General features: G+C 40.9%; 1 protein-coding gene across 2 annotated transcripts in view; it reads left to right on the plus strand.

The window, feature by feature from the left end:
• The first annotated feature begins 1,917 nt into the window (after positions 1-1,917).
• The window catches only part of LOC139766365 (uncharacterized), a 40,640-nt gene continuing 28,371 nt past the window's right edge, over positions 1,918-14,186 (plus strand). Inside the window, exons 1-5 of one of the 2 annotated variants that reach the window (XM_071694904.1) lie at positions 1,918-2,026; positions 7,706-7,953; positions 11,868-12,015; positions 13,142-13,427; positions 14,056-14,168. In XM_071694904.1, coding sequence (XP_071551005.1) covers positions 7,889-7,953; positions 11,868-12,015; positions 13,142-13,427; positions 14,056-14,168 — 612 coding nt within the window. In that variant the 5' untranslated portion in view covers positions 1,918-2,026; positions 7,706-7,888. Of the gene's footprint in view, positions 2,102-7,705; positions 7,954-11,867; positions 12,016-13,141; positions 13,428-14,055; positions 14,169-14,186 lie in introns of both variants that reach the window. The other variant, XM_071694913.1, reaches the window with a different exon arrangement.

Genomic DNA, 14,186 nt, shown 5'->3' on the forward strand with positions numbered 1-14,186 from the left:
GAAAACAAAGTATGTAACACAGGAAAACATTCTGAGCAACAAACTAAAATAAGCTGCACAAGACACGATGATAAACAGGATGATCAACTTGCATGCATAATGTTCTGAATGGTGAGCGTTGGCAGCACCACGCTCCTGACTGGCTGAGATTATCAGAAGGAAGTGTTCGCGTGTTCATGCGTGAATGACAGGGATTATGGCCACTTTTACTGAGATAGCTTCCAAAAGTCTGATGAATAGCAAGGCAAGACACATATGTGCAGTCTTTCAAGTTCAAGTTTCTCCTCTTTTTCACGAGACATGGTCTACTGTTTATGTAAGTTGAACATTCAAAAGTTTCCGAGAAGAGAAATACTCACACGTATACCTTTCCACCTTCCACACTGCGTCGTCAACCTTAGAGCCAGAGAGTTAATTTTCCCTCTACAGCCGATAGGAATCACAGCTAGCTAGTTCAGATACTAATGCCTGCTTATTTAGCTGCTGCACTAGGTTCTGAATCATCGAAGATATAGTTTAAAAACTGGCCCTTGACTGCTACATCTGAGTGCTCGTCTCATCCTAGCACTTAGGAGCGACTGACGTGTTTCCACGTGAGCTTTCTAAAGCAGACGCACGTCAGCATGAAACTTATCATCACTTTCTCTTACATTTCCACCAAAAGTGCTGGCACACTCACTCATCTGATCCCAAAACACTTGCCTCTCACGGTCTTTCTTCTCATAGCCAGGTGCATAAGCACCAATAATCCCCCATTCCTTGTCATCCACTTCTAGTTTTACGCATATCAATCCAGAATTTACTTTTTTACATTGTCACACACTCTCGCATATATATATATATATATATATATATATATATATATATATATATATATATATATATATATATATATATATATATTATCCCTGGGGATAGGGGAGCAAGAATACTTCCCACGTATTCCCTGCGTGTCGTAGAAGGCGACTAAAAGGGGAGGGAGCGGGGGGCTGGAAATCCTCCCCTCTCGTTTTTTTTTTAATTTTCCAAAAGAAGGAACAGAGAATTGGGCCAGGTGAGGGTAGTCCCTCAAAGGCCCAGTCCTCTGTTCTTAACGCTACCTCGCTAATGCGGGAAATGGCGAATAGTTTGAAAGAAAAAAGAAGAATATATATATATATATATCTTTCATACTATTCGCCATTTCCCGCCTCAGCGAGGTAGCGATATATATATATATATATATATATATATATATATATATATATATATATATATATATATATATATATATATATATTCTTTTTTTTTCATTTATATTCGCCATTCCCCGGGTTAGTGAGGTAGCGTCAAGAACAGAGGACTGAGCCTTAGAGGGAAAATCCCCACTTGGCCTCCTTATCTGTTCCTTCTGTCGGAGTATCTTCTAGAGGAAGCAGGAGTTAAGTATCTTTATGTAAAAGATTGTGGAGGTCGTAGTCAGGTGAAGAAACAACATCATAACCAAGGGTAAACTGAAACACGTCATGGGAGTACAAGGACCCTAAGCCCTACGTCCACAACATGATTTATGATTTCCCATTACTTGGTGCCAGTTCTGTACATGCACCTGGCACCAGTTTTGTACATGCTGCAACATTTTACTTCTTTCTGTTCTTCTACGTCGAGGAAACTGTAAAACACCAGAGCATAGTGAGCAAACATCGATTTAATTTTCTTGTTATTCTTCCTGTGTTATTACAGAAAATGCACGCACGCCAGATTATTTTTGCATCATTAGCAGTTCGGTGATTTCCACTGCAAAGAATAGTATAAGCACATAAGATATGTGACTCTACTAAAGAAACAAACGTTCCTGCCCTACTTGTAAGCTGTTGCATACATTTCTTGTTGACAGAACCTTTGTTCTAATGAATATACAGCAGGTGTTCCACATTTGCATCAGCTATCTGCTGGGAGTCGGGACAGAGCATTACAAACATAACCAGGCCACAGACTAAGTACGACGCTTGCGGAGGACGCTGGCTCTTCACATTCTCACTTGCTGGTAAGGGAAGATCGCAGACGATTTAAAAGAACACTTTTGCTCTTCATCCCTCGGAGAGGTTCTCCATTAAATCCGGTAAGCCAGCGGGTTTGGATAGTATTGTAGGAGAATTTATTGAGAAAGGGGATGAGTGTGTTGGTGATTGGTTGGTAAGAATATTCAGTGTATGTATGGATCATGGTGAAGTGCTTGAGGATTGGCGGAATGCTTACATAGTGCTATTGTACAAAGGCAATGGGGATAAAGGTGAGTGTTCAAACTACAGAGGCACAAGTCTGTTGAGCATTTCTGGGAGATTTTATGGGAGGGTATTGATTGAGAGGGTGAAAGCATGTGGCATGTACAGAAGTACAGAGGTAGTGGAGGATGTGTGGATCAGGTGTTTACTTTGAAGAATGTTTGCGAGATTAGAAAAACAGATGGATTTGTATGCAGCATTTATGGATCTGGAGAAGGCATATGAGAGTGTTGAAAGAGAATGCTTCGTGGAAGGTCTTAAGAGTACATGGTGTAAGAGGCAAGTTGCTGGAAGCAGTGAAAAGTTTTTACCAAGGATGTAAGTCATGTATGCGAGTAGGAAGAGAGGAGAGTGATTGGTTCCCGGTGATTGTTGGTCTGCGACAGGGGTGGGTGATGTCCCAATGGTTGATTGATTTGTTTATGGATGGGGTGGTTAGGGAAATAAATGTAAGAGTTTTGGAGAGAGAGAGAGAGAGAGAGAGAGAGAGAGAGAGAGAGAGAGAGAGAGAGAGAGAGAGAGAGAGAGAGAGAGACAGACAGACAGACAGACAGACAGAGGAGTATGCAGTCTGTTGGGCCTGGGAAGTGAGTTAGTTGTTGTTCGCCGATGGTACAGCTCTAGTGGCTGATTCGAGTGAGAAATTGCAGAGGTTGGTGACTGAGTTTGTTAAAGTGTGTGAAAGGAGAAAGTTGAGAGTAAATTTGAATAAGAGCAAGGTTATTAGGTTCAGTAGGGTTGGAGGATATGTTAATTGGGATGTAAGTTTGAATGAAAAAAAATTGGAGGAAGTGAAGTGTTTTATGTATCTGGAAGTGGATTTGGCAGCGGATGGAACCATGGAAGCGGAAGTGAGCCACAGGGTGGGGGAGGGGGCGAAGGGTCTGGGAGTGATGAAGAATTTGTGGAAGAACAAGAACGTTATCTCGGAGAGCAAAAGTGGGTATGTTTAAAGGTATAGTGGTTCCAACAATGTTATATGGTTGCGAGGCGTGGGCTATAGATAGGGTTGTGCGGAGGAGGGTGGATGTGTTGGAGATGAGATGTTTAAGGACAATAGTTGGTGTGAGGTTTGATCAAGTAAGTTAAGAAAGGGTAAGAGAGATGTGTGGTAATAAAAAGAGTGTGGTTGAGAGAGCAGAAGAGGGTATATTGAAATGATTTGGTCACATGGAGAGAATGAGTGAGGAAAGATTGACCAAGAGGATATATGTGTCAGAGGTGGAGGGAACGAGGAGAAGTGGGAGACCAAATTGGAGGTGGAAGGATGGAATGAAAAAGATTTTGAGCGATCGGGGCCTGAACATGCAAGAGGGTGAACGGCGTGCAAGGAATAGAGTGAATTGGAATGATGTGGTATACCTGGGTCGACGTGCTGTCAATGGATTGAACAAGGGCATGTGAAGCGTCTGGGGTAAACCATGGAAAGTCGTGTGGGGCCTGGATGTGGAAAGGGAGCTGTGGTTTCGGTACATTATACATGGCAGCTAGAGACTGAGTGTGAATATATATATATATATATATATATATATATATATATATATATATATATATATATATATATATATATAACAAGTAGTGGTGATGTGAGAAGGAGATGGAGTGAGTATTTTGAAGGTTTGTTGAATGTGTTTGAGGATAGAGTGGCAGATATAGGGTGTTTTGGTCGAGGTGGTGTGCAAAGTGAGAGGGTTAGGGAAAATGATTTGGTAAACAGAGAAGAGGTAGTAAAAGCTTTGCGGAAGATGAAAGCCGGCAAGGCAGCAGGTTTGGATGGTATTGTAGTGGAATTTATTAAAAAAGGGGGTGACTGTATTATTGACTGGTTGGTAAGGTTATTTAATATATGTATGACTCATGGTGAGGTGCCTGAGGATTGGCGGAATGCGTGCATAGTGCCATTGTACAAAGGCAAAGGGGATAAGAGTGAGTGCTCAAATTACAGAGGTATAAGTTTGTTGAGTATTCCTGGTAAATTAAATGGGAGGGTATTGATTGAGAGGGTGAAGGCATGTACAGAGCATCAGATTGGGGAAGAGCAGTGTGGTTTCAGAAGTGGTAGAGGATGTGTGGATCAGGTATTTGCTTTGAAGAATGTATGTGAGAAATACTTAGAAAATCAAATGGATTTGTATGTAGCATCTATGGATCTGGAGAAGGCATATGATAGAGTTGATAGAGATGCTCTTTGAAAGGTATTAAGAATATATGGTGTGGGAGGCAAGTTGTTAGAAGCAGTGAAAAGTTTTTATCGAGGATGTAAGGCATGTGTACGTGTAGGAAGAGAGGAAAGTGATAGGTTCTCAGTGAATGTAGGTTTGCGGCAGGGGTGTGTGATGTCTCCATGGTTGTTTAATTTGTTTATGGGTGGGGTTGTTAGGGAGGTGAATGCAAGAGTTTTGGAAAGAGGGGCAAGTATGAAGTCTGTTGGGGATGAGAGAGCTTGGGAAGTGAGTCAGTTGTTGTTTGCTGATGATACAGCGCTGGTGGCTGATTCATGTGAGAAACTGCAGAAGCTGGTGACTGAGTTTGGTAAAGTGTGTGAAAGAAGAAAGTTAAGAGTAAATGTGAATAAGAGCAAGGTTATTAGATACAGTAGGTTTGAGGGTCAAGTCAATTGGGAGGTAAGTTTGAATGGAGAAAAACTGGAGGAAGTGAAGTGTTTTAGATATCTGGGTGTGGATCTGGCAGCGGATGGAACCATGGAAGCGGAAGTGGATCATAGGGTGGGGGAGGGGGCGAAAATCCTGGGAGCCTTGAAGAATGTGTGGAAGTCGAGAACATTATCTCGGAAAGCAAAAATGGGTATGTTTGAAGGAATAGTGGTTCCAACAATGTTGTATGGTTGCGAGGCGTGGGCTATGGATAGAGTTGTGCGCTGGAGGATGGATGTGCTGGAAATGAGATGTTTGAGGACAATGTGTGGTGTGAGGTGGTTTGATCGAGTAAGTAACGTAAGGGTAAGAGAGATGTGTGGAAATAAAAAGAACGTGGTTGAGAGAGCAGAAGAGGGTGTTTTGAAATTGTTTGGGCACATGGAGAGAATGAGCGAGGAAAGATTGACCAAGAGGATATATGTGTCGGAGGTGGAGGGAACGATGAGAAGTGGGAGACCAAATTGGAGGTGGAAAGATGGAGTGAAAAAGATTTTGTGTGATCAGGGCCTGAACATGCAGGAGGGTGAAAGGGGGGCAAGGAATAGAGTGAATTGGATCGATGTGGTATACCGGGGTTGACGTGCTGTCAGTGGATTGAATCAGGGCATGTGAAGCGTCTGGGGTAAACCATGGAAAGCTGTGTAGGTATGTATATTTGCGTGTGTGGACGTATGTATATACATGTGTATGGGGGTGGGTTGGGCCATTTCTTTCGTCTGTTTCCTTGCGCTACCTCGCAAACGCGGGAGACAGCGACAAAGCAAAAAAAAAAAATATATATATATATTCACACTATATATATTATCCCTGGGGAAAGGGGATTAAGAATACTTCCCACGTATTCCCTGCGTGTCGTAGAAGGCGACTAAAAGGGGAGGGAGCGGGGGGCTGGAAATCCTCCCCTCTCGGTTTTTTTTTTTTTTAATTTTCCAAAAGAAGGAACAGAGAATTGGGCCAGGTGAGGGTATTCCCTCAAAGGCCCAGTCCTCTGTTCTTAACGCTACCTCGCTAATGCGGGAAATGGCGAATAGTTTGAAAGAAAGAAATATATATATATATATATATATATATATATATATATATATATATATATATTGGAAAGGATCACAATTTTGCGCGTGATCAAGATATTCCTATGAGTCTACGGGGAAAATGAAACACGAAAAGTTCCCAAGTGCACTTTCGTGTAATAATCACATCTTGAGTCTCCCCTGATGTGATTATTACACGAAAGTGCACTTGGGAACTTTTCGTGTTTCATTTTCCCCGTGACTCATATGAAAATATATATATATATATATATATATATATATATATATATATATATATATATATATATATATATATATATATATAAAATAACGAATCTAGCTCTCACAGTAATGAAGGTGATGGTCGATATAGAGCATGTTGGCTAGGTTATACTGCGAGGAGAAGACCCGTCATAAATGATTGTGAAAAATTACAGGTGTAGAATGAGCCCAGGTTGATAATGATCAGTATTATTAATCAAACATAGAAGTAACAGCAAGTATAATAACTAATTAACCAGAAATCAAATGAAAAGCAATTTCCCAGCACACAACATAAAACTATGTTAATACAACCATAAGTGCATTTAACCACAAAGACAGCTTAACTTATATAATAAAAAATCGTTACGCTCCCCTACCACACCACCACACCTCGGGGAAGAGCCACTACACCTCAGGATGCCGTCTGGGTTGAGACTGCCGTGGAAGGCATCGGCACTGATATATAAGGAGTGGGTATGAAGCCCGGCTTGTCTCAGTCAAAGTGAGACGAAGCAACAAAGACTTGAATGAACGCAGAACGATCTGATTCCAACGTGGCAGAGAGGCAGTGGTGCGTAGTATGGAGGACAAAATAATATAAGTTTTTAAATTCAAACAAGATGTTAGGAGAGTACCTGATTATATAAATATATACATATATGCGAAGATTCGAACCCCGTACCATTTGCGTGGTAGCTGGGAACGCTAACTGTGAGGCTATGATCGCCCCCAACAGGGAAACGACTATTCGGTTGCTAGTAATCCAATACCCTTAAACAAGATCTTAGGAGAGGACATGACTATATATATATATATATATATATATATATATATATATATATATATATATATATATATATATATATATATATATATATATATATATATAGGGTATACCGGGGTCGACATGCTATCAGTGGATTGAACCAGGGTAAGTGAAGTGTCTGGGGTAAATTGTGGAAAGGTCTGTAGGGCCTAGGTGTGGAAAGGGAGCTGTGGTTTCGGTGCATTACACATGATAACTGGAGACTTAGTGTGAACGAATGTGGCCTTTTTTGTGTTTTCCTGGCGCTACTTCGCTGGAGGGAGGGATGCTATTTCATGTGTGGCGGGCCGGCGACGAGAATGGTTGAAGGCAGCAAGTATGAATATGTACATGTGTATACATTTATGTGTCTATGTATGTGTATGTATGTATACGTTGAAATGTATATGTATGTGTATGTATGTATACGGTGAAATGTATATGTATGTGTATGTGAGTGTATGGGCGTTTATGTGTATACATGTGTATGTGGGTGGGTTGAGCCATTCGTCTGTTTCGTTGCTTTACCTCGCTAACGCGGGAGACGGCGAGTAAGTATGACAGTAGAAATGATATATATATATATATATATATATATATATATATATATATATATATATATATATATATATATATATATATATATATATATATACAATTTTTTTGTTATTATTTTTTTTCCAGGCATATCGCTGTGGATAGCTAGGCGTGCCTCGGCGGAAAGGGAACTGCCCCAAATCTCTGTCGAGTTGCCTCATCCCTTCACATACAGTCAGTTAGAGTCTGATCCAAGTGGATTTTCAAATCCCATCGTCGAAGATCCAACTTCACTCCGTGACTGCTTCGCCAGCTACAAAGACCCAAGTGATGGCTGGTCAACACTTAACCACTCTCTACTTCCTGCTTATCCTCCTCATCGACCACATCTACAGGTGACTCGATGTGACACAAGTACTACAAGGATCAGGTAACTGGTCACACTGGTACTGGAAGGGACAATTGATTCCACACTGGAGTTGAAAGTGAAATTTAATCTGTTGCACAAACAGTGATTGCGATAGGGAACTAGCATATATGGTCAGTCATACCCTATACTTTAGGAACAAGGAACGGTCACACAAGCACCGTAGGGACTAGTAATTGATTACTGTGGCACTAGAAGAATTATTATTAGAAAACAGAAGCCGATGCTGGATGCTGTGTACGGAAGCCTCTCTAATGCAAGCGAGGTCTATATGATAATCAGTTCTCTTTTTCAGATTCTGTACGGAAGGTTAACGGTGAAGTCTCATTGATAAAGGCCAAGTCTACTTTTCATAATCTTTAGTATGATTATAAAAATTTCTTGGTTTTACAATATGATAAAAAAAAATTCTCCCAACACAAAACTTATGACACTGAATTTCCTCGAATCAGCAAAATAGACATGGATTCTGAAAATTTGCTTAGAAAATCCCTCCAAAAGAAGGAACAGAGAAGGGAGCTAAGAGAGGAAATTCCCTTTAAGGTTCAGTCCTCTCTTCTTACCGCTAACGCGGGAAATAGCAAATATGTATGATATATATATATATATATATATATATATATATATATATATATATATATATATATATATAAGGAAAGGATTACAATTGAGCGTGTGATCAAGTATTTTCCTAAGAGTCCGCGGGCAAATGAAACACGGTAAGTTCCCAAGTGCACTTTCGTGTAATATTCACATCATCAGGGGAGACACAAAGAAGAAATATAACAGTCAGTGGATCGACAACGAAGGGACGTAGCTAGGACGCCATTTGGTGAACAAGTGACTGCCCGATGGAGGTCGGGTGCGTCCAAGACCTGACAACGAGCGTATCATAAACTTATGTGAATAAGAAGGGAAACTGTTTACAAATTTTATCAATAATAAAGCTATCCAATTTGTATAGACCTTCACTAATATTAAGGTTACAATTCTTTGTGTATTTCACAATAGAAGATTCAATGATATTTCTCGTGGTACTGGAGTTAGAGCTAATAACAGAGATGGCATTACTCCAGTCAATACAAGTATCGTAGTTTTTAACGTAATTAAACAAGACATTTGATTCTTGTCCTGCTCTTATACTATATTTTTGTTGCTTAAGTCTAACAGCAAAAGCCTTACCAGTCTGTCCAACATAAAACTTATCACAATTTCTACATGGCACTTTATAGATGCATCCAGCAGAACGTTCTCGTGAGTTCCTAATTAAAATGTTCTTTATAGTATCATTGTTGCTGAAGGCAAACTCTTCATCAAAAGATTTAAGCAACATGGCAAGTGAAGTAAGATTACTATCAAAAGGGATAACTGAAAGGTTCTTGGTGTCAAAGGGAGGTTTGGGTTTAACTCTAAAATGATTTCTTTGCCAACTTAAGGGATTTATTTATGAAAGATCTAGGATACTTTAACTTGGATCCAATAGAATATATCTCCTCAAACTCATCATCAATAAACTTGGACAATCGCATGTTTACCAAATGGGACCTAGCTACGTCTCTTCGTTGTATATCAACTGACTGTTATATTTCTCTCTTGTGTCTCCCCTGATGATGTGATTATCACACGAAAGTGCACTTGGGAACTTATCGTGTTTCATTTTACCCGTAGATTCAGAAATATATATATATATATATATATATATATATATATATATATATATATATATATATATATATATATATATATATATATATATATATATATATATATATATATATATATATATATATTATACTTTACCGCTGTTTCCCGCGTAAGCGAGGTAGCGCAAGGAAACAGACAAAGAATGGCCCAACTACTCATATACAAATATATGTACATAAACGTCCATACACGCACATATACATACATATACATATCAACGTATACATACATATACATACACAGACATTTACACATATACACATGTATATATTCATCCTTGCTGCCTTCATCCATTCCTCTCGCTACCTCACCACACAGGAAATAGCCCCTCCCCACACCCATACAGCGAGAGAGCGCCAGGAAAAGACGAAAAAAGGTCACATTCGCTCACATTCAATGTCTAACTGTCATGTGTAATGCAACGAAACCACAACTCCCTTTCCACATCCAGGCCCCACAGAGCTTTCCATGGTTTACCTCAGACGCTTCACATGCCCTGGTTTTGTCCATTGACCCCAGTATACCACATCGTTACAATTCACCCTATTCCCTACACGCCTTTCACCCTCCTGCATGTTCAGGCCCCGATCGCTCAGAATCGTGTTTACTCCATCCCTCCACCGACAATTTGGTCTCCTGCTTCTCCTTCTTCCCTCTAACTCTGACACATATACCCTCTTGGTCAATCTTTCCTCACTCATTCTCTCCATGTGACCAAACCACTTCAACACACCCTCTTCTGCTCTCTCAACCACACTATTTTTATTACCACACATCTCTCTCACCCTATTATTACTTACTCGATCGAACCACCTCACACCACATATTGTCCTCAAGCATCTCATTCCCAATACATCCACCCTCCTCCGAACAACCCTCTCTATAGCCCACGCCTCGTAACTATATAACATTGTTGGAACCACTATTCCTTCAAATACACCCATTTTCGCTTTCCGAGATAATGTTCTCGCCTTCCGCACATTCTTCTACGCTCCCAGAACATTTGCACCCTCCCTCACCCTGTGACGCACTTCCGCTTCCATGGTTCCATCCGCTGCCAAATCCACTTCCACATATCTAAAACACCTCACTTCCTCCAGTTTTTCTCCATTCAAACTTACCTCTCAATTGACTTGTCCCTCAGCCTTACTGTACCTAATAACCTTGCTAATATTCACATTTACTCTCAGCTTTCTTCTTTCACACACTTTACCAAATTCAGTCACCAGCTTCTGCAGTTTCTCACACGAATCAGCCACCAGCGCTGTATCATCAGCGAACAACGGCTGACTCTCTTCCAAAGCCCTCTCATCCACAACAGACTGCATACTTGCCCCTCTCTACAAAACTCTTGCATTCACCTCCCTAACAACTCCATCCATAAACAAATTAAACAATCATGGAGATATCACGCACCCCTGCCGCAAACCGACATGCACTGGGAACCAATCACTTTCCTTTTTTCCAACTCGTACACTGCCTTACATGCTCGATAAAAACTTTCACTGCTTCCAGCAACTTGTCTCCTACACCATATACTCTTAATACCTTTCAAAGAGCATCTCTATCAACTCTATCATATGCCTTCTCCAGATCCATCAATGCTACATACAAATCCATTTGTTTTTCTAAGTATTTCTCACATATATTCTTCAAAGCAAACACCTGATCCACACATCCTCTACCACTTCTGAAATCACACTGCTCTTCCCCAATCTGATGCTCTGTACATGCCTTCACCCTCTCAATCAATACCTCCCCCCCCCCATACAATTTCCAACGAATACTCAACAAACTTATACCTCTGTGATTTGAACACACCTTTATCCCAGTTGCCTTTGTACAATGGCACTATGCATGCATTCCGCTAATCCTCAGGCACTTTACAATGAACCATACACACACTGAATATCCTCATCATATATATATATATATATATATATATATATATATATATATATATATATATATATATATATATATATATATATATATATATATATATATATATATATATTGAAACATGTTGAGAATGCTCATTTACTTTCCCAGATAGAGTCTGTAGATGGGGTTACATTTTGAGGTGGTAGTGAGTGCCCCGAAGATCTATTGCAAGTAACGAGATGACCAAAGTAAAACTCTCGTATGGAATGGTAACATTTTCTCTGATGTCAACAGCCAAACAGACGGAACTCCACCGTCACCTACGACTACGATGGAGCCCTGCGACTCATCCCTTCTGGGGAACTCTTCGATTAGCCGCTTTCAAGCGATGGCTGAAACCTCGCGCCTTTTCGTCTGCACATTACCCCCGGAAGCTGTCAAGGTAAGCAAATGTTCCATCAAATAACACGGGGAGGTTAGAAGGAACTCAGATGATTACAGCAGAGGCGTGAATCAAGAGGGTGGTCGACATAAGATGTGTATGGTGGATGCGGAGGCACACACTGAGATCTGGTGCATCAGGGTGATGAGACAGGGTTGGTTAACGTGGTTTTCGGCCGATTGCAGATGAGGTGGATTATCAGGGTGCTCACAGGGTGTGATGAATCAGGATGATGAAATGCGGTATCTTTGATGGATCCGGGTGATGACTAAGATGAAAGAGAATAGATGGGGCGCATTAAGGTGACGATGCAGGGTAAATGTGTCTTAAACGCGGATAGATATGGAGCAGTGGGGTGTTGAAACGCTATAGACATGGAGTAGTAGTGTGACGGATCTGGGTAGATATGTAGGGTGACGAAAAGGGATATGGAGAAGTACGGGTAGATATGGAATAGTAAGGTGATTCACCAGGGTAGACATAATACAGTAATTTAAGTGGATATGGAGCAATAGGGTGGCGAAGCAACGTAAATATGAGCAATAGTGTGATTAGAAATAGGAAAAGGGTAGATATGAAACATTAAAGTGAAAATATCAGTGTAGATATGGAGCAGTAAGGTGAGGAGAAAGGGTAGGCATGGATCAGTAGGGTGACGAAACAGGATAGATATGGACCAGTAGGGTGACGAAACAAGGTAGATATAGAATGCTAGGGGTGACGAAATAGGATAGATGTATACCAGGAGGGTGACGAAACAGAAGAGTCATAAAGCAGTAAGGTAATGAAGCGGAGTAGACATGGAGCAGTAGGGTGACGACAAAATCAGTAGGGTGATGAAACTGGGTAGATACGGAGCAGTAGGGTGGCGAAACAAGGTAAACATGGAGCAGTAGGGTCATGGTGTAGGGTAGACATGGAACAGAAAGCTGATGAAGGAGGGTAGACATGATGCATTAGGCTGAAGGAACAGGGTAGACATGGAGCAGTAAGGTGACGAAACACGTCAGATATGTTTCATTAGGGTGAAGACCCTGCGTAGTTTTCATGGATCTTCCTTGATGCTTCCTTCAGCGTTCATTTGCAGTGTCTTGAATCTACAAACTCTAACGGTTATCTTCCCCAGGCTTACCGAGAGAAGCAGGAGAGTTCTCTTCTATTGTCTAAGTCTGCGAAATTTGATGAAGACGAGGCACAGTCTGTCGCGGACAATGTTGACTTCAGTATATCTGATCTCGAAGATGGAGCTGACAAGTTAACGGCTTCTGAGGACACGGACGTTAAAAGTATGGACGAGCAGGATATGATATCCCGAACAGCCAGGGATATGAAATCTAAGAAAGTGAGGCTATCGCCTTCTTCAGGAGGAAGTGTACACGGTGTCAGCTTCTCCTACAGTCAAGGGGTCTTTGGTGAGTTGTGACGTAAACTGTAGCCACTGAATCTATTTAGCTTTTTATGGAGAAGGTTGAGATGTGATCTAATTCAAGCATGTCAAGTCATCAACATCCAGACAAACATGACCATCGCCATATAGCTCTTTAATGGCCCGCCAATTGAAAGTAGACCTAGCACCGTTTCAGGACAGGAAAACGAGTCACTGACCAACCCGGTCCTGGGTTACGAAGGTCAGAGAGAATCAGACGAGCCCGACCTGACCTCAACGCCACATGCGGACATTAGCACACACACACACACACACACACACACACACACACACACACACACACACGAGACACAAGCACCCGAACACAGCCAAAGGGCGTCTCAGTTCATTACGCAAAAATAAAAGGGCGTCATTAAATGTATTTTCAAACTTTGTTTGAATTTAAGGACAGATTATATGGAAGAGATTAAGATAACATTTCAAAGCACTTCCATTAAGACTCGCTTCTGGGGAAAAAAATGTGTTCATCTCTCTCTCTCTCTCTCTCTCTCTCTCTCTCTCTCTCTCTCTCTCTCTCTCTCTCTCTCTCTCTCTCTCTCTCTATCTATCTATCTATCTATCTATCTATCTATCTATCTATCCTGTTTTTCCAGATGTGTCCAGCCTTTGCGGATCAACGATTCAGTTACAAACCAAGGACGACGTGGTCTTCTTCGGCACAGGCACATACCAGGGTGCTTTAAGGAAGTGCAAAATCACCGTCAAGGTATATCAATTTTTCTTT

Source organism: Panulirus ornatus, chromosome 4 (assembly GCF_036320965.1).
Source record: "Panulirus ornatus isolate Po-2019 chromosome 4, ASM3632096v1, whole genome shotgun sequence".
NCBI lineage: Eukaryota > Metazoa > Arthropoda > Malacostraca > Decapoda > Palinuridae > Panulirus > Panulirus ornatus.